The sequence below is a fragment of the Pseudophryne corroboree genome, chromosome 2 (assembly GCF_028390025.1).
Source record: "Pseudophryne corroboree isolate aPseCor3 chromosome 2, aPseCor3.hap2, whole genome shotgun sequence".
Lineage (NCBI taxonomy): Eukaryota > Metazoa > Chordata > Amphibia > Anura > Myobatrachidae > Pseudophryne > Pseudophryne corroboree.
The window spans coordinates 860,422,438-860,442,897 of NC_086445.1; the positions used below are offsets into that span (position 1 = coordinate 860,422,438).

Below are 20,460 nucleotides of genomic sequence, written 5' to 3' on the forward strand. Positions count from 1 at the left end.
AGGATAAATATCACTTTAAGGTGGTAACCTGTATTGTGGTTATAACTTTAAGCATGGCAGCCATTTTAACATGCTTCCTGTGTCTTCCTCTGTGATTCCAGAACGTTCCAGTACTACATCTCTACTCCACCGGAGGCGCAGGGGTGTTAGTGGGAATTTGGGATCACATTTCATAGTACTGGCCACGTGTACTGCACTTGGCCAGATATATATATATATATATATATAGAGACACCTTACTACTATTACTGAGTCGTGCAAGTGTCTGTTTTTTGTGTATTGTGTTGTCTGTCGCCATAATGAGTAAGGCACCAGCAAAAACTAAAAAGCATAATTGCAAAGTCTGTAGCAGTGTGTTACCGGATGGATCTACCACATGTACAGTATGTTTTGTGGATTCGGTTCAGAATACAATTTCTGCTCCGGTTTTAAAGCCGATTTCCTCACCGAACCCTCCTTGGGAAATGCTAGCCAATGTACTGGCTGGGTTGCAATCAGAATTGACCGCCGCTCGACAGGAGTGGGAAACGGCAAGAGCTGAGTCTAGGATGAGACCGCCAGAACTACCGGAGGCCTCTCAGCCTTGCGAAAGGTCCAAATCCATTTTGGGTAGAGGGGATAAATTTCATATGTCTTATGATTTACCAGTTTCTGCTATGTTGCATTCTGACGATTCCATGCCAGACCTCACGGCACAAGATGAGGGTGAGGAGGGCGAAGTGGAGTCAGATAGTGAGGATTTTAACAGCTCCGGCATTGATAATCTCATCAGAGCGGTGCGTCAGTCTCTGAAGTTTACAGAAACTGAAGAGCCTCTCACAAATGATCAGGTCGTATTTACTAAACGACAAAGAACTCCAATAAGTTTTCCTGTGTCGGAATCTCTTAATCAGATGTTAGTAGAAACACGACAGACTCCAGATAAACGGTTTTCTATACCTCGCAGATTTAAGTCTAGTTACCCGTTTCCAGACTCTGTGACCTGTACATGGGAGAATCCACCAATAGTTGATTCGTCAGTGTCGAAGCTTACAAAGAAATTAACCATACCAGTGCCAGCGGCTACTACGCTTAAAGACCCTTCAGACCGCAGAATAGAAAATATGCTAAAGTCCATGTATGTAGCAGCAGGAGTGCTGCTGAGACCTGGCTTGGTTGGTATCTGGGTCACTAAGGCGCTCATAGTATGGATAACAGAACTTAAGTCTGCCTTACATGACGAACACCTTATACTTCTTGCTGATCAAATGTGTGAGGCTGCAGAGTATCTCTGTACAGCTTCTACTGACGTCTGTCAGCTCACTTCTCGTATTTCATCGTTGCTAGTTACAGCACGACGAGCACTCTGGCTGCGTGCTTGGCAAGCGGAGGCAGAGGTCAAACGAGGTATAGAGGCGTTACCTTACGATGGCAAGAAGTTGTTTGGTCCTGAATTGGACACATGGATTGCTGAGGCTACGGGAGGAAAGTCGGTTTTCTTACCATTGCCTCCACCGGTACCAAGAAGGAGGTACTCTGGACCTTCGTTCAAATCTTTTAGACCTCAGTCCTTTCGAGGACGTGGCAGAGGAACAGCCACGCCTGGTAGACGTGGTCGTGGACGTGGTTTTCAACAAACCAACACAAGTCGTCAGGACGCTAAGGTTACCGACAAGCCAGTCGCATGACGGGCTACCAGCCCATCTCGGTTCTCCGATTGTGGGAGCACGCCTTCAGACGTTCCATTTGGCGTGGTTCCAGACATCCGCGGATGGGTGGATCCGCAATTTAGTGTTAAAAGGTTACAAAATAGAGTTCATCTGTCTTCCGCCTCTGCGGTTTTTCAAGACAGGATTGCCTCTGTCGGACAACAAGAGGGCGGTTCTGCAAATTGCCATTCAGTCCCTACTGGATTCAGCAGTTTTGATTCCGGTCCCTGTACATCAACAGGGTCAGGGTTATTATTCCAGTCTGTTTGTGGTACCGAAGCCGGATGGCTCAGTCAGACCAATATTGAACTTAAAAGGTCTCAATCAGTACGTAACTTACTACAGATTCAAGATGGAGTCTCTGCGTTCCGTGATTGCGGGTTTAGAGCCAAAGGAATTTATGATTGCGCTAGATCTCAAGGATGCGTACTTGCACATTCCAATTTGGCAGCCTCATCAGAAATTCTTGCGGTTTGCAATACGCCAGAACCATTACCAGTTTAAGGCTCTACCGTTTGGCCTGTCGTCAGCACCTCGGGTATTCACCAAAGTGATGTCTGTGATGATAGCTCATCTCAGATCCCTGGGAGTGACAATAGTTCCGTATTTAGACGATCTGCTCATCAAAGCTCCGTCTCAACAGATGCTTCTCCAGCATGCGCTGCTAACGTACAATGTACTGGTTCACCACGGTTGGATTGTCAACTTCAAGAAATCACATCTAATTCCGTCTCAACGCCTTCAATTCCTAGGTATGATTCTCGATACGGTCAATCAAAGAATTTACCTACCACAACAGAAAGTACAGATTCTACGCCATCTAGTACAATTAGTGCTCAAGCCACGCACAGTGTCTGTACACTTGTGCATTCGCCTCTTAGGCACAATGGTGGCAGCTTTCGAAGCGCTTCAGTTCGGAAGATTTCACTCGCGTCCATTTCAACTGAATGTGCTCGCCCAGTGGTCGGGCTCGCATCTGCAGATTCACCACAGGGTGAGGTTGTCGCCAAGGGCAAGAGTGTCTCTGCTTTGGTGGCTCAAGGAACACAATTTAACCGCAGGGAGACTGTTCGGAGGCTGGAATTGTATAATTCTAACGACCGACGCCAGTCTCAGAGGTTGGGGAGCGGTAGTTCATAATTGTCAGCTTCAGGGTCTCTGGGCGGATCACGAAAGATTGCGGTTTATAAATGTCCTGGAACTCCGCGCAATTTACAATGCGCTACGACAAGCAGTGCACATGCTTCGCTCTCAGACTGTCCAAGTGCAGTCAGACAATGCGACGGCGGTCGCATACATCAACAAACAAGGAGGAACGAGAAGCTGCATGGCAATGCGGGAAGTAGCTCGAATCCTCAATTGGGCGGAATACCACCAGGTGATATTGTCGGCCGTGTTCATTCCGGGAGTGGACAACTGGGAAGCGGATTATCTCAGTCGTCGGGATTTTCATCCAGGAGAATGGGCATTAAATCCAGAAGTGTTTCACATGTTGGTTCAGCGATGGGGTTATCCTCAGGTGGACCTGATGGCGTCTCGCCACAATCACCAAACGCTCCAGTATGTGTCCAGAACAAGAGATCCAAAGGCAGTGGCGGTGGATGCTCTCACCGTTGCGTGGCCGTACAGCCTTGTGTATCTGTTTCCACCGTTTCCATTGCTCCCTCTGGTGCTAAAACGGATCAAAAGAGAGTCTGTCACAGTCATACTAGTGGCGCCTCATTGGCCTCGGAGAGCTTGGTTCTCGGATCTCCGAGGACTACTCGCAGACGATCCTTGGCCGCTCCCACTACGTCCAGACCTGTTACAACAGGGTCCGTTCCTTTACCCCGATTTAGCGCGGCTGCGTTTGACGGGGTGGCTGTTGAGACCGCCCTCTTAAGAAGAGAGGGCATCCCAGAATCGGTTATACCAACCATGTTACGAGCTAGGAAGCCGGTTACGGCAGCTCATTATTACAGAATATGGCGTACCTATATAGGTTGGTGTGAAGCTCGGAAGTTTCCGACATCATCTTTCAAGTTATCCCGCCTTTTGTTATTTCTACAGACGGGTTTAGATGGAGGACTGCGTTTATCTACACTAAAGGTGCAGGTATCTGCTTTGTCAATTTACTTTCAAAGACGATTGGCTCTATTGCCGTCTATACACACTTTTTTCCAAGGTGTCCTCAGAGTTCAGCCTCCATTCATTCCACCTACAGCGCCATGGGACTTGAATCTGGTTTTAGATTTCTTACAGTCTTCATATTTTGAACCCTTACAGCAAGTGGATATAAAGTTTCTCACTTGGAAAACAAATTTTCTTCTAGCCTTAGCTTCGGCAAGGCGTGTTTCAGATTTGGGTGCCTTGTCATGCAAGCCACCGTATTTGGTGTTTCATGATGACAGAGCGGAACTTCGGACGAATCCCGCTTTCTTACCAAAGGTAGTGTCATCTTTTCACATCAATCAACCAATAGTAGTTCCTGTGTTGACAGCACATTCTGGAACTCTGGATGTGGTACGCGCATTACGCGTTTATGTATCTCGAACGTCTTCAGTTCGTAAAACGGATACGTTGTTTGTATTCTATGATGCTGCCAAGATGGGTTGGCCAGCGTCTAAACAAACCTTATCCAGATGGATAAAACTGACCATACGTCAGGCTTACCTTCATGCTAGGTTACAGCCGCCTACATCAGTAACCGCTCATTCCACACGTTCTGTGGGAACTTCATGGGCAGCTGGTCGGGGAGCTTCTACGACGCAGCTTTGCCGTGCGGCTACATGGTCTTCAGTGCACACGTTTGTGCGCTTTTACAAGTTTGATACGTTTGCGGCATCAGCATCTAGCTTTGGCCGCCTAGTGTTACAGGTGCCAAACAGCTCTCCCGCCCACGGGGGAAGCTTTGGTACGTCCCAAGAGTACTCCAGTGACCCCTAGTGGATGAAAAAGAAAATAGGATTTTGGTACTTACCAGGTAAATCCTTTTCTTTGAATCCATAGGGGGCACTGGACGCCCACCCAGAGCAGTTTTACCTGGTTTGTGGTAAGTTCTGAGGATCTTATGGTAACACACTCTCCCGACTGGTTCAAATTATCAAGTGCTGGTTATGGTGTCAACTGTTTAGTTGTCAGTAACGCTATGTGTCAACTCCGTTGTTGTCCGTTATGTTATATGTAATACTCCATTGTCAACCTCTCTATAGTTCCTGTTCGGCTCAGTAAAAAACACTGAGGTACTCGGGGATATGGAGGGGTGGAGTGTTCTAAATTTAAATATTCAGTGTTGTTTCCTGCGGAAGCCGTCCATATCCCAAGAGTACTCCAGTGCCCCCTATGGATTCAAAGAAAAGGATTTACCTGGTAAGTACCAAAATCCTATTTTTCGCTACGTGCTTAACAGGACGGTGTCCGTTTCTAAACGAGAATAGAAACATTACCTTACGCTGCCCACATGTTTCAGCCTGTCTTAGACAAATTCCTAAATAAATAGATTCAGGATATAGTCTTTACATCTCGGTCCTTTCGGGCCCGTGCTACAGAAACAGCCACAGGCGGGTCAGGTGGTAGTGAACGTGGTTTTCGATAACCTCTAATTGTCTGATTGTCGTCAATATACGGTTAAAGTGCTGCCACCTACTTCCAGGCATCTTTAACCAGGGTTTCAGTGGCGTTTACAGCTAAGCCACTGAAAAACCAGGGCTAGAATGAGTTTCCAGGCCATCGCCGATCGTCAGTTGTGGGCATCCACAGTTGGGGGATCCGCAATTTTTGGGTTCGCAGTTTACCAGACAAAGGTTGATTGTTTTCCACCATTGCAATTTGCAAGACGGGTCTGCCTGGGTCAGAAGATAAAATTGCGGTTCTGCACACCGCCATACAAGCTCTAGTAGATTGAGCACTTTGACTGCAGTCAACAACAGAGTCACGGTCATTATTCCAGTTTGGGGTAGTTCCAAAGCTGGCTGAATCTATCAGTCCGATACTGACCCTTCAGGTCAATCAGGGCGTCGCTTATACTACACATTCATGAATACCTGGTGACTACAGGTTGAAAATCACAGTGATTCTGGATTTCAACAAGAATAGGTACTTAGACGCATCAGGCCTACTTAAGTTGGCAGTAAAAACCATTCTCGCTTTCAAGCGCTACCGTTTTGGCTTCGTATGGCGCCTAGGGTTGTCACAAGTAATGGCTATCGTGATAGCTCATCCCTGGAAGTGATAACAGTTCAGTGTTTTGCAGATCTGCTCATTAAAGCTCCGTCTCAAAACTTCGTCATGCAACGGCCCTTACTAACGTACAAGGGTGTCGTTCAGCACGGTTAGATTGTTAACCTAGAGATATCAAGCCTCATTCCGCAACAACGGACTCATGCATAGGGATAATTCCGTGATTACACGGATTTACCTGCCTGAACATACCACACAAACTGTTCGTCATCACGTACAGTTCGTACGCAAGCCACGGACAGTCTTGATCCGTTTGGCCTTTTGCCTATTGGTAAGGAGAGTGACGTCTTTCGACGCACTCTACTTCGCAAGGAGTCACTCAGGTCATTTTCACCTGGAAGTTCTTGCACGCTCCTACAAGTTCATCAAATAGTACGGTTGTCTCTAAGGGCCAGAGTTTCACTACTCTAGTGGCTCCAAGTACATAATTTTACCGCAGGGACAATGTTCGGCGTCTGGAATTGGATAATTCTAAATATGAACGCGAGTCTCAGAGGTTGGGGACCTGGGGTCCCAAATGATTAACTTCACAAATCACGGAGATTTCGGTCAAACGCGCTGCGGCAAGCGGGCCACATGCTCCGTTCTCAGACTGTCCAAGTGCGGTCAGACAACACAACGGCGATCGCATACATCACCGATCAAGGACGGAATCGAAGTCGCATGACCATGCGGCAAGTTGCTCCATGTTCATTCTGGGAGTGAACAGCTTATTCCAGGACACTGAGCATTGAATTCTTAAGTGTTCCAGATGTTGGTCCAGCGGTGGAGTTACCCACAGGGGTATCTATTGGCATCTCGCAAAAACAAATAAAAAAAAAAAAAAAAAAACATCCAAGTATGTGTCCATCCCAGTATGTGTCCAGTACAAGGGCTCCGAAGGCAGCAGCTGTAGATGCTCTGATGCTCTCACGATCGCGTGGCTGTACAGCGTTGTGAATCTGTTACAACGGTTACGCTGCTTCCTCGGGTACTAAAATGGATCATACAAGACTCCATGACAGTCATACTAATGGCGCCACATTGGCCTCGGAGGCCATGATTCTTGGATCTCCGCGAACTACTCGCAGCCGATCCTTCACCGCTCTCGCGGGTCAGTTCTTTTACCCCGATTTAGCGCGGCAGCGTTTGACGGGGTGGCTGTTCAAAGCGCTCTCAAGAACGGATGGCATTCCAGAATCTGGTATACAAACCATGTTAGGGGCTGGGAAGCCAGTACGGCAGCTCATTATCACAAGGTTTAGCGTGCCTCTATAGGTTGGTGTGACGCTCAGAAGTTTCCAACATCATTTTCAAGTTATCCCGTCTTTTAATATTTTTACAGACTGGGTTTGGTGAAGGATTATATTCTACACTCAAGGTGCAGGTCTCTGCATGTCAATTTACCTGCAAAGGTGTTTTGCTCCTTTGCTGATTGTACACACTTTCCTGCACTGTGTCCTCAGACGACCTCCATTTATACCACCTACAGCGCCATGGGACGTGATCTGGTTTTACCACCTACAGCGCCAGGGGACGTGATCTGGTTTTAGGTTTTTTATTTACAGTCTTCATTTGTTGAATTCTTACAACAAGTGGATGTTACGTTTATCAATTGGTAAACACTTTTCTCTTAGCCTTAGCCTCTCAGCAAGGCGTGTTTTAACATAGGGTGGCTTGCATGTCAAGGCCCCAAATCTGGTGTTTTATGGTCATAGGGCGGAACTTCGCACAAATTCCGTGTTCCAGTCAAAGATCGTATAATGTCACGCATCAACTAATTAATGTAGTTCCTCGGTTATCAATATGTTCGAGAACTTAAGTTACTTTGAATGTGGTACGCGCACTACGCGTTTATGTAACCCAAACAATTGTACGTAGAACAGACACATTGTTCTCTATAATGTAGTGAAGATGGCTTTACAAGCTTCCAAGCAGTCCTTATGTCATACGTCAGGCTTAGCTTCATAATAGGCTACAACGCCTACATCAGGGTCAGACCATTCCAAACGTTCTAGTCAACGTCATAAGCGGGCTTCAAACGCCTACATCAGTGTCAGACCATTCCATACGTTCTTTGGGAACGTCAGGAGCAGCAGGTCGTGGAGTTTCTACGAAACAGCGTAGACGAGCTGCTACATGGTCATCAGTGCATGACCATCAGTGCGCATGTTGGTGCGCTTTTACAGGTTGGCTACGTTTGTGGCATCAGCATTTAGCTTTGGCCGTCTAGTGTTACAGGTGCCAAACTGCTCTCCCGCCCAAGGGGGAAACTTTGGTACGTCCCAAGAGTACTCCAGTGACCCCTAGTGGATGAAAAAGAAAATAGGATTTTGGTACTTACCAGGTAAATCCTTTTCTTTGAATCCATAGGGGGCACTGGACGCCCACCCAGAGCAGTTTACCTGTCTTGTGGTAAGGTCTGTGGATCTTATGGTAACACTTTATCACCAATGCATTCGATGTTATGGTATCAACTGATTGTTATCAGTTCCGTTATGTGTCAACTTTAGGGTTGACCATTATATTATAATGTTATAGGTTCATATAATGTTTTATGTAATTCTCTGTGGTTCATCCTCTCTATCACTCCTGTTCGGCCCAGTAAAAATACTGAAGGCTCTATGGGATTATGGAGGGGATGGCCAGTTACTAATTTAAATATTTAAATATGTGCCATTTCCGGCTACGCCCAGTCCATAACCCAAGAGTACTCCAGTGCCCCCTATGGATTCAAAGAAAAGGATTTACCTGGTAAGTACCAAAATCCTATTATTTGGTGGTTACAAGTGTAACATCATGTCGTTATTTTGTAGACACTCCATGACATAGCAGTAGAGGTAGTTGTACAGGCTCACGGCTGCTTCAATCTTTTCTTCTATGTCTTTCTTTGGACGTTGGCAGCTAATGTTGACCTGTTTAGCAGGGTTATATGTGTGTTTCTCATTTTGGATTTTGAAATGGAAAGTTTTGCTGTTAAACCTTCTCTGTGGACTGTATTATTAGAGGGCTAGGTGTGGCCATATGTAAGTAGGGATATTTTTGTCTAGGTGCCTTCAGCTATGGTAAGGAATTTACATATTACAATATTGTTTCATATTCTTGTTCTTTGCACAGGAGCCATCAGCTCTCGAGGTCATTCCTTTGCTGATCCCGCCAGTAATCTGGGTTTAGAGGACATTATCCGCAAAGCTTTAATGGGTAATTTTGATGACAAATCAGATGACCATGGTGTCCTAATGGGAGTAGCACAAGGCAACTCTTCAGGGTCTTCAAGCAATGATGGTCGCAGAGATGAAGCAAATCCATCACCCAATTCAGGTTGGTATTGGAGTGCAAGCTCGGAACATGCAGAGCTTTAATCCTCTCTAGAAACATATCATAAAGCCAGATTCTTACAGAAGAATGGGACTGGGTAAATAAAACTTTATTCAGACATGGACAAACCTTAACCTAAATACATTCATCCTTCTCAAGATGTTATCTTAATCTTATGATCATACTGTATCCAGGAGTGGAAATGTAACCTCAAACCAGGGTGCTTGCCTTGTTGCTCCCCCCGCAGGTAATATATGGAGGTCGTCATTCCATTTACTTTTGAAAGGGCCACAATTCTGTTCGCTCATAGCAGGTTTCACCTGCACCAATGATGTACTCTCTCTCGTCAGCCCTTTCAGACTACCTTATATGCAAAGTTCTCCATGTTACAGGCGGAGGAACCACCAAGCAAAAGCTGATAAGTAAATCTGGCAGCCGCAAAATGAAGTCCCCCATTTCTGGCAGCCAGGCATACATGGGGGCTGAACGGCCCTCTTCTGTCTCCTCCGTTCATTCAGAAGGAGATTACAGGCAGGCTCCAGCGTGGGCCTGGGAAGACCGACCTTCTTCCACAGGTGAGAGTGAGCACAACCCATGCATCCGGCCCTCACACAATACAACATTCCAAAGTTTCTTTTGAACAAGCTATGAACAAATTATTTTCCAAGATATATCTTTGTTTAAAAGAAGGTAGGCCAAATAGGGTATTATTATTGCTGCATTTATTCCTTCTTTGTTGTATATGATTAAGAAATTATACTTAAACCTTGTCTAGTACTTTCATTGTTTTACAGTAAAGACTTTCTCAAGAACCAAGTGGCATCGCATTACAAAACTGAATCAATGTATGGTGACTTTAAGCTCTCGCTTGTACACTAAAATACATACAGCATTCTCCTATTACTTGAATGCTCTTAGAAACAATTTTATATATATATATATATATATATATAAAATAGTATAGTTCCTTAATGCGCTCTTAATATATAACTACTGTAGTTCTGTTTACTTTATATCAGTTAGTATGTTCTAAACCAATATGTTTAACACTGCTATGTTTCAATAGGCAAGCTTCAACACACAGCGGATCCCTTGTCGATAGAGATCAATATAAAGTAGAAATAAAGAAGGTATCTCCGTGGAGCGCACTTATTTCATAAACTAATTTAATTGAAATATTTTTACCAGATACTTTATAAAGAGAGGATGACTTTACACATATAGACACCCATATTTAAAACACATACATCTTTTTATTGTTAAAACAGTATGATTCAGATTCACATTTACATTAAAAGGAAATGTTAGTAAACATTTCTTTTACATTGAAGATACAATTGTTTGTTTCAACGATTTTGTTATGTAAAAAGATAATAAAGAGCTTTCACCCAATGCGTTTCGTCTTATAGCGACTTCTTCAGGGGTGTTCTTTGGGGTGTAAACAAGAAAATAAAAAATATAAAAAATAGATGAATAAAAAGGAACATTGATAAATACGAATAATGACTTGAATTTATGAGAGAAGTTTTTAATAACTCACAAAATTACCGATGTTATATACAACACTAACCTGTTCAAATATAGACATTATGATTGTCTCTGATATGCATATTCCTCACTTAATCAATGTAACTTTTTATTCATCTATTTTTTTATATTTTTTATTTTCTTGTTTACACCCCAAAGAACACCCCTGAAGAAGTCGCTATAAGACGAAACGCGTTGGGTGAAAGCTCTTTATTATCTTTTTACATAACAAAAACGTTGAAACAAACAATTGTATCTTCATTGTAAAAGAAATGTTTACTACCATTTCCTTTTAATGTAAATCTGAATCATACTGTTTTAACAATAAAAAGGTGTATGTGTTTTAAATATGGGTGTCTATATGTGTAAATTCATCCTCTCTTTATAAAGTATCCGGTAAAAATATTTCAATTAAATTAGTTTATGAAATAAGTGTGCTCCACAGAGATACCTTCTATATATATATATATATATATATATATATATATATATATATATATTTATATATATATTTATAAATAATCATGAGACGAGTGGCCCCCACTTTACAATCCAACAGTATGGGGAGTTCAAGGCCTTACAAATGTAAATAAAAAATGTTAAAAATATATATATATATATATATATATATGCCGCCCCGTTTTGTTATATATATCTATCTATATATATATCTATATATATATATATATATATATATATATATATATACAGGTTGAGTATCCCTTATCCAAAATTCTTGGGACCAGAGGTATTTTGGATATCGGATTTTTCCGTATTTTGGAATAATTGCATACCACAATGAGATATCATGGTGATGAGACCTAAATCTAAGCACAGAATTCATTTATATACCATATACACCTTATACACACAGCCTGAAGGTAATTTTAGACAATATTTTTTATGACTTTGTTTATTAAACAAAGTGTGTCTGCATTCACACAATTCATTTATGTTTTATATACACCTTATACACACAGCCTGCAGGTCATTTCATACAATATTTTTCATAACTTTGTGTATTAAACAAAGTTTGTGTACATTGAGCCATCAAAAAACAAAGGTTTCACTATCTCACACTCACTCAGAAAAGTCCGTATTTCGGAATATTTGGATATGGGATACTCAACCTGTATATATATATATATATATATATATATGCCACCCCGTTTTGTTATATATATATATATATATATATATATATATATATATATAAAACACAAAACGGGGCGGCACTCAGAGATTTAGTAATACAGCAAACGAAGTGTATTCACATCACATCTATGTTTCGGGGAGAGAATCCTGATGAAGGGGATTCTCTCCCCGATACGTAGATGTGATGTGATGATGTGAATACACTTCGTTTGCTGTATTACTAAATCTCTGAGTGCCGCCTTGTTTTGTTCGTTGTATAGGGTCTGCCAGACCCAAGTGGAGGGCACCGGAGTAAGCAAGCCCTAGGAGGCATCCAGAGTGCCGGCGCTGGTTGGATGGAGATATATATATATATATATATAAATTATATGAGGTGTGGAGTGGGCACTCACTGTTAACATGAGAAAATGAGTGGTGCCCACTCATAATACAGGTAGAGGTTCCCTGGAGTGGGACTGGCGCGTCACTCCTTGCGATGTTGGAGAAACCAGCGGCACTCAGCGGACTTGGTGAAAAAATCAATTCTTTAGTGCAACATGAAAGAAGTTCAGGCATAGTTTGCCAGTGTTTCAACGCCACGCTTTGCGTTTTTTTCAATGCTCTATGCAATAAAACAATTGTATATTTACTATTGAATATATTATTTATGTTTTAGACTGCATTGTTGCATGTACAAAATAGCTTCATTTTGTGTGTAGCTCCTTATTGGTTAGTGTGATCAGCTTTAACTAGAGCAGGCATTCCCAACCACGGTCCTCAAGGCACACTAACAGTGCCTGTTTTAGTGATATCCCTGAACCCTGAAAATCATGCCTGAACTAGAGTGATGATTTTGATATGGCTGTGCAAGCAGTCTGAACAGGAGTCGGAGACTCCTGTGCGCAGACCCGGGCCTGAGACTCCTGTGCGCAGACCCGGGCCAGAGACTCCTGTGCGCAGACCCGGGCCAGAGACTCCTGTGCGCAGACCCGGGCCAGAGACTCCTGTGCGCAGACCCGGGCCAGAGACTCCTGTGCGCAGACCCGGGCCAGAGACTCCTGTGCGCAGACCCGGGCCAGAGACTCCTGTGCGCAGACCCGGGCCAGAGACTCCTGTGCGCAGACCCCGGCCAGAGACTCCTGTGCGCAGACCCCGGCCAGAGACTCCTGTGCGCAGACCCGGGCCAGAGACTCCTGTGCGCAGACCCCGGCCAGAGACTCCTGTGCGCAGACCCCGGCCAGAGACTCCTGTGCGCAGACCCGGGCCAGAGACTCCTGTGCGCAGACCCGGGCCAGAGACTCCTGTGCGCAGACCCGGGCCAGAGACTCCTGTGCGCAGACCCGAGCCAGAGACTCCTGTGCGCAGACCCGGGCCAGAGACTCCTGTGCGCAGACCCGGGCCAGAGACTCCTGTGCGCAGACCCGGGCCAGAGACTCCTGTGCGCAGACCCGGGCCAGAGACTCCTGTGCGCAGACCCGGGCCAGAGACTCCTGTGCGCAGACCCGGGCCAGAGACTCCTGTGCGCAGACCCGGGCCAGAGACTCCTGTGCGCAGACCCGGGCCAGAGACTCCTGTGCGCAGACCCGGGCCAGAGACTCGGCTGTTGCACACAGTACAGTCATTGCATATTTTATGAATTGAAGTATAATTTTTTCCGTAAGAACTACTAGCCACCTGCGTTTGCTAGAAAATTTCCAAACATTAGAAAGATTTCCTAAAGCCTAAATTTGTAGATAGCCTTGCCCCTCGACTGGATTTTTACTAAGCTTCAAGGTTTTATGCCTGAAAAGTCGTAAGTACTGCACAGAACTCAATTGTTTTCACACATGTAATTAGGGGGAGATGCAATAATTGTGAAGTTCTTTGTGCAAATAGCTGTAACTACAGGACCTTGCTTGTTTTTTTTTATTATACCTCTATGGGGTGGAAGCAAAGATAAGCAATATGTATGGCACAGTAACCTGCAGTGTATTTGCAAACAAGGTTCCGACTAAAACCCAGAAGCTAATTTAATGCTTATTGTTTGTCTTCATTTTTTCTTAGGGTCCACCCAGTTCCCATACAACCCATTAACTATGGGAATGCTGAACAGTACTCCTCCATCTTCTATAGCATGTGCACCCCCCTCAATGACGCAGAGTTCTGCTCACCAGCAGGGCAGGATATGGGAACGGGAGCCAGCACCTCTCCTATCGTCACAGTATGAAACCCTGTCTGACAGCGATGACTGAAACACTTTGGAATACAGAACTGCATGTCTACGGATTCCAACAGTAATGTCTCAAATCAGGGCCTGGAAGACTTTTCCTAAAGAGAGCCACAGGCTGAGCAAGAGGCCACCTTCCTGCACAGGGAACTATAGAGTCGTGTACAAATAATAATGGATATCCGCCTGCTTTGTCCAGGCCTGCTATTAGCAGAATGTAATTAGTAGAGTTAAAGTTCCACATTAATATGTAAAGAAGTTTGAAAGGAGAAGAAGAAAAAGTGTATTATTGGACAACTACCAATTTACAGCTATTTGTAAAAAACAAACAAAAAAAAAACAATGTCCTTAAATCATTATTCTGTAAATATTTGCAGTGTTTTTTTCCCCTTTGCTCTAGTATGGTGTATGTATGTTTTAAATCAATGCCCCATAGAATTTGTTTTTGTCTCCTGGATGATACTGAACATTGATTGCCAGCCCTAATTAATTGTTCTGCACCTTATAATAACTGGCCAGGTTTAGCAGTCATCAAACAAAGTTTTGCTTAGAAAGAGCAGCATAAACTCACCTTTTTATATTCAGGAAAAGTGTGAAGGAAAATACATTTTAGAACCATTCGTTTCATTTTTAACCTGTGGCTTAAATGCTAAATCTTGTTTAAAAAGAAACCAAACTTTTTTTATTAATAAATAAATATATATATATATATATATATATATATATATATATATATTTTTTTTTTTTTTTTATCAGACCTACATCTGAACGAAGCTTTTCTGCACTAGCAATGACCATTGCAAAGTCGTGTCTGTGAATTTTAGGTTCTGGTTGTTTTTATCCTTTGTAGGAACATATTCCCCAATAGATATATGTGTATAAACCGGATTGTCACCAATCTAAAGACAGATTGGTGCAGTAGATTTTTTTTTTTAATATTATTATTATTATTTTAATTTTTTATTTTATTTTAATTTTTTTCCCCTCACAGCTTTCATTTAAATCTATACATGGATTGTAATAAAATGTTTTGCGCAACTGAAGATTTTAGTTTTATTATGATACTTACTTTATGTGAATAAGTGTGTGAACAGCTGTGAAAGATATCCTTACAGTTGTCAACCTCTGACATCACTGGCAATCCGAGATAATCTTCTGTTACAGTGGCCATGTTAGTACATATTTCATCCATGTTGCGACAAACATAATATACATTATATTTGTTTAAATACTGTGCTTGAACAATATTTTTTTTGTTTTTGCTTCATTCCCATTTTACTTTACTTCAATGTTACCTTTATAAAGCTGTAGTCTGTTGTGTAGCACTGTACACTGAAGGGGATCATGATAGAAATTACATGATAAAAAATTAAAAAGTAGGTAATAACAGACTTGGCCAAATCTATGTAATCTACATAAATAGAACATGCTGCAGGGCTGAATTGCTATTGATCTAATGCTTTCCTGCATTCTTACTATGTAAACCAGCTGCGTGCATCTCAACTAATTACAGTGCAACACGTGTCTGTAGAAACTATACATCACTGAGGCACTTTGGCTGCCATTTTGTAGGCTGAACCATTTTTTAAGAACCACAAAGAATTAGTGTCTTTTCTGAGGCACTGCATATTTTTGGTATGAGTAAATGGTGCAGTACACAACATAGCTGCTCAATGGTGTATAGGCAATGTGCACAGAGTGAGATATAGATAGCTATAACACTGCACAGGAAAAATGGGCTATTATCCAAGGTATGCGACTGGCATCCCAGCATATGTTTCTAGCATCTCTTAAATGATGTATATGCATTCTATGGTTAGAAACTGCAAGGTACAATAACGCTTTGGTACCACCATGTAATAACACAACAGGATTTGAGATCTGCGGCTGTTCTATTACATGAAGCAGCTGTATTTGACAAGATGTGCTGCGTCTCAGAACACTGCAAGCCACCCACATCCTGCCCCCTAGAGACTGATCTCATTCTGTACAGTATATGGAAACTAGAGCTGTATTAGGTTCTTTGTGATTATAGACTATCAGGTTGTGGTCTGTACATTTACATGCATGAGTAAAGGTAAAGGACTAGTTATGTCAGAAATGGCAACCCTGCTGTTTTATGTGATCCAGCATGCGCAACCAGTTAGAACACTAGAATCACAACCGCTGGAGACCCACAGGTTGTGAGATTGCATTATTTATAGCTCTGTCTGCTATATCAGACAGTAAAAACATGCCATCTGTCCTGATGACTTTAGGCAACCAGAAAATCCTCCTGACCATAACACATCCCTTAACTTCCAACAACCCTCCCCGATGTGTTTGAGCTCCATCGCTTTTCATGTGCTGCCCCCACCCCCCAAAAAACATATATGAAACAATATTTGGAACTTAATTGCCCCTCTCCCTTATACCTGGTGTAGCTCACAAATTAAATACTTGGTTTCTGAATCTGTATGTGGTTTATTCAATGCTAAACACTCCCACCCCCCTACCCCCTTTGCTTGATCGCATTACCTCATTCAAAATAAATGTCCTCCTACTTTCATTCAAATCCTCCCCATAATAGCCCCCCTCTGGTAGTTTCCTCTTTAAAAGCTAGCAATGAACTTTATTTTGTCCTATGCGAAACTATGATTCCAACCTCACATCCTGCATAGATCCTCTGTGGTTGATGGTCTGGGTATACCAAATTTTCTCAAATACTATTACTTGGCATTTGCCTCCAGGCACCAGGGTTTTGGTGGCTATGGAGACTGCAGTTTTAAATGGTCTTCGGTTTGCTCCCTCCCCTGGTTAAGCCTACATCAAAGGCCCTCATTAGCCCATTCATATCATCTATACTACCACTCCCTAGCCATATGGTCACATAATAAAATGGCAACTCCCAAGTAATCCCCGGTATTTAGCCTTCCCTCCTGGCCTCTTCCCATCACCCCCTCCCCCCCCCCCCCCCCCCCTCCCACACACACACACACACACACACTTGACCCAGTTGTGGCTTCTTTCTGCTTAACTTTCTCCCAAAGGCTGGGATTTTCTCTTTGTGCAAGCACTTGATGGACCTTCATTGGTTATTTATCTTATGTCCTAGAGGATACTGGCATCCACATTAGTACCATGGGGTATAGATGGGTCCACTAGGAGCCATGGGCACTTAAATAAATTTATAGTGTGGGCTGGCTCCTCCTTCTATGCCCCTCCTACCAGACTCAGTTTAGAAAATGTGCCCGGAGGAGCCGGTCCCGCTTGGGAAGCTCCTGAAGAGTTTTCTGCATTTATTTTCCTTTTTATTGTTTTCAGGCAGTTCTGGATGGCACCTGACTCCCTGCTTCATGGGACTTGGGGGAACGGCCCAACCTCCCTAGGGTTAATGGTCCCGTTCCCCACTAACAGGACACTGAGCTCCTGAGGGTCCTATTCGCAAGCCCCACCACGGTGAGCGTACAGACCCGCAGCACGCCGCCTCCCCTAACAGAGCCAGAAGTAAGAAGAGTGGTGAGTAGGTGGCCGGCGACCCGCTATCCGTAACGGTGGCACAAGGGCTAGGAGCGTAGCGCTGACAAGCAGGCTGTGGCTCCGGGCTTCAGAGGCATATATGGTGGTGTGTGTTCCGCTGTGAGGGGCGATCTGAAGCCACAACTGGCACAATACCCACACTGGCAGCAATTCTACAGGGGTTTTAGCCCACTGTAGAACAGAAATGACCTCAGCTAGTATAAAAAAAAACGGGAAGATCTCGCGCCATTAAGGGGGCAGGGCTTCACTATTAGCGGATCCAGCAGCTCATCAGCGCCATTTCCCCTATGCAGCTATACACAGGCAGACTGACAGGGAAGTGCAGCTCCTCCACAAGGACTCCAGAGCACCTCAGCAGTACCAGGGGGTCATAGCAAGGGGGAAAGCAATATTTGGTATACTAAACCCTATTTCTGCAGCGGGGGTACACAGGGAATAACATCGGGGTGTAGAGTTGGATCTTGATCCGAGGCACCAACAGGCTAAAGCTTTGACTTCCCAGGATGCACTGCACCGCCTCCTCTATATACCTGCCTCCAGGCACTGGAGCTCAGTTTGTAAGTTGGTGCCTAACAGGGAGGGCTGCGCTAGGCAGCCCTGAAAAGAGCTTTTCTGAAGAAAGAAGACTTCAAGGGTCACAGCACAGGCACTTGTTGCTATATGTCATTCTGACATCGTGCTGCGGCTCCCTCACTTTCCCCAGCAGCGCTGTATACTCCCACACCCTAGTTGCCGGGTACTTACAGCGGAGGCGCTCCGGTCTCATCAGGCACACACACACCGCCGCTGCTCTCTAGGATCGCGTGTCCTCACATTAATGGAGGAGGTAACAGGGTCCCCCAGGCGGCACCCACCGAAATCGCGATCGGGACGCGGTCTCCGGAGACAGACCGCGCCGCTGGCGTGGACACTGTGGCTGTACAGGGACTCCACTATATCCACCAGGGCAAGGAGCACAGGTCGGATTTATTAAAATCCACTTTCCATAGGCTCCATAGTACCTGGTGGTGAAGTCCAGCATAGGGGAAAGGGTGCTGACCTGTAGCCCCTGCCCCAGGTGCCATCAACAGATGTTCCCTCCCTGGAGCTGCATCTCTCTCTCACTCCCTGTCAGCGTTTGGGCGTTTGTCTCCTCTGTAAAGCCGCCTGCCTCATCAGCGCTGTGCATTTACAGGACACTTAAGTATTCTACAGGTCGTTTAGACAGTTTAGTTAAGAACAAGTGCATACCTACAGGAATATTTAGTACAAGTATTCTGTGATATACATCCAATGTTTACTGTGCATAGTTATATCTGTATACATACATAGCTTTACTTTAGTATTGCTAGTCCAGTGCAGTTTTATTGTTGTGTGTAATAATTTCTGCATTGTACATGTGACTGTGTGTGCCAATAGCTGCTGTGTGGTTCCTATTCCGTGTATCTCTCGCACATATTGCTATCCCTATATTCTGTACCCTGAAAGGGGCTAAGTGCATCAGGGTCTCATATATAGTATTTCTTTTTCATCCATGAGGGGTCACTGGAGTACTCTTGGGATATGGATGGCTTTAGCAGGACAGGCACTGAATATTTAAATTTAGTAACTCCTCCCCTCCATACTCCCAGAATACCTCAGTGTATTTTCTGTGCTCACAGGAGTGACAAGCACGAGTGGATTCCTCCACACATACTTTGATTTTTATACTATTTTCTCCTACGTCCTAGAGGATGCTGGGGACTCCAAAAGGACCATGGGGTATAGACGGATCCGCAGGAGCTTGGGCACACTATAAAGACTTAAACTGGGTGTGAACTGGCTCCTCCCTCTATGCCCCTCCTCCAGACCTTAGTTAGACTTTTTGCCCAGGAGTGATGGGTCACACACTAGGGGAGCTCTACTGAGTTTCTCCAAAAGACTTTGTTAGGTTTTTTATTTCCGGGAAGACCTGCTGGCTACAGGCTCCCTGCATCGTGGGAGTGAGGGGAGAGAAGCAGGACCTACTTCTTCTTAGTTTAAAGGCTCTGCTTCTCGGCTACTGGACACCATTAGCTCCAGAGGGTTCGATCACTTGGTGCGCCTAGCTGCTTGTTCCCGGAGCCACGCCGTCAATCCCCTCACAGAAGCCTGAAGAAAGAAGCCAGGTGAGTATTGGAAGAAAAGAAGACTTCAGTGATGGCAGAAGACTTCAGTAACGGAGGTAAAAGCAGCGGTAGTGCTGCTCTCCAGGCTCCCACACACCAACGTCTCTGGAGGGTGCAGGGCGCTGGGGGGGGGAGCGCCCTGGGGGCATGTTGCTGAGGGTCTAGGAGCTGGCGGGGGGACATTTAGGTGCCCGGGCACCGGGTATGTTCACCCCGCCAGTGTGCCGCAGGGGGGAGCAACGGCGGTAGTGCTGCGCTCCCTGCTCCCACACACACCATCGGCCTGCAGGGTATATATATATATATATATATATATATATATATATTTGTATTTTGTGTACTATCACTGGCGGGGGACATACTTCGGTGCCCGCCCCGCCAGTACGCCGCGAACGGGTGGGAGCAGCAGCGGTAGCGCTGCGCTCCCCCACGCCATCGGCCTGCAGGGCGCTGGGGGGGGGAGCGCCCTGGGCAGTATATATATATATATTTGTATGTAGTTCACTGGCGGGGGGACATCCTTCGGTGCCCGCCCCGCCAGTACGCCGCGACCGGGCGGGAACAGCAGCGGTAGCGCTGCGCTCCCTGCTCCCGCACGCCATCGGCCTGCAGGGCGCTGGAGGGGGGAGCGCCCTGGGCAGCATCTAGTGATTTATCCCGGGCGGGGGTGTCTTCGGCCGCCGGGGTATCGCAGCATGCGCGCTGCGCTCCGTGGCTCCCATACACCAACGGCTTCTGTGGGTGC

At 44.8% G+C, this 20,460-nt stretch overlaps 1 protein-coding gene across 16 annotated transcripts in view; it reads left to right on the top strand.

The window, feature by feature from the left end:
* Positions 1 to 15,113, top strand: part of NCOR1 (nuclear receptor corepressor 1) — a 426,430-nt gene extending 411,317 nt beyond the window's left edge. For 15 of the 16 annotated variants that reach the window (XM_063955846.1, XM_063955845.1, XM_063955847.1 and 12 more), the window contains 3 exons: positions 9,003 to 9,206; positions 9,596 to 9,778; positions 13,908 to 15,113. In XM_063955846.1, coding sequence (XP_063811916.1) covers positions 9,003 to 9,206; positions 9,596 to 9,778; positions 13,908 to 14,095 — 575 coding nt within the window. In that variant the 3' untranslated portion in view covers positions 14,096 to 15,113. The remainder of the gene's footprint in view (positions 1 to 9,002; positions 9,207 to 9,595; positions 9,779 to 13,907) is intronic. The other variant, XM_063955858.1, reaches the window with a different exon arrangement.
* The last annotated feature ends 5,347 nt before the right edge of the window (positions 15,114 to 20,460 follow it).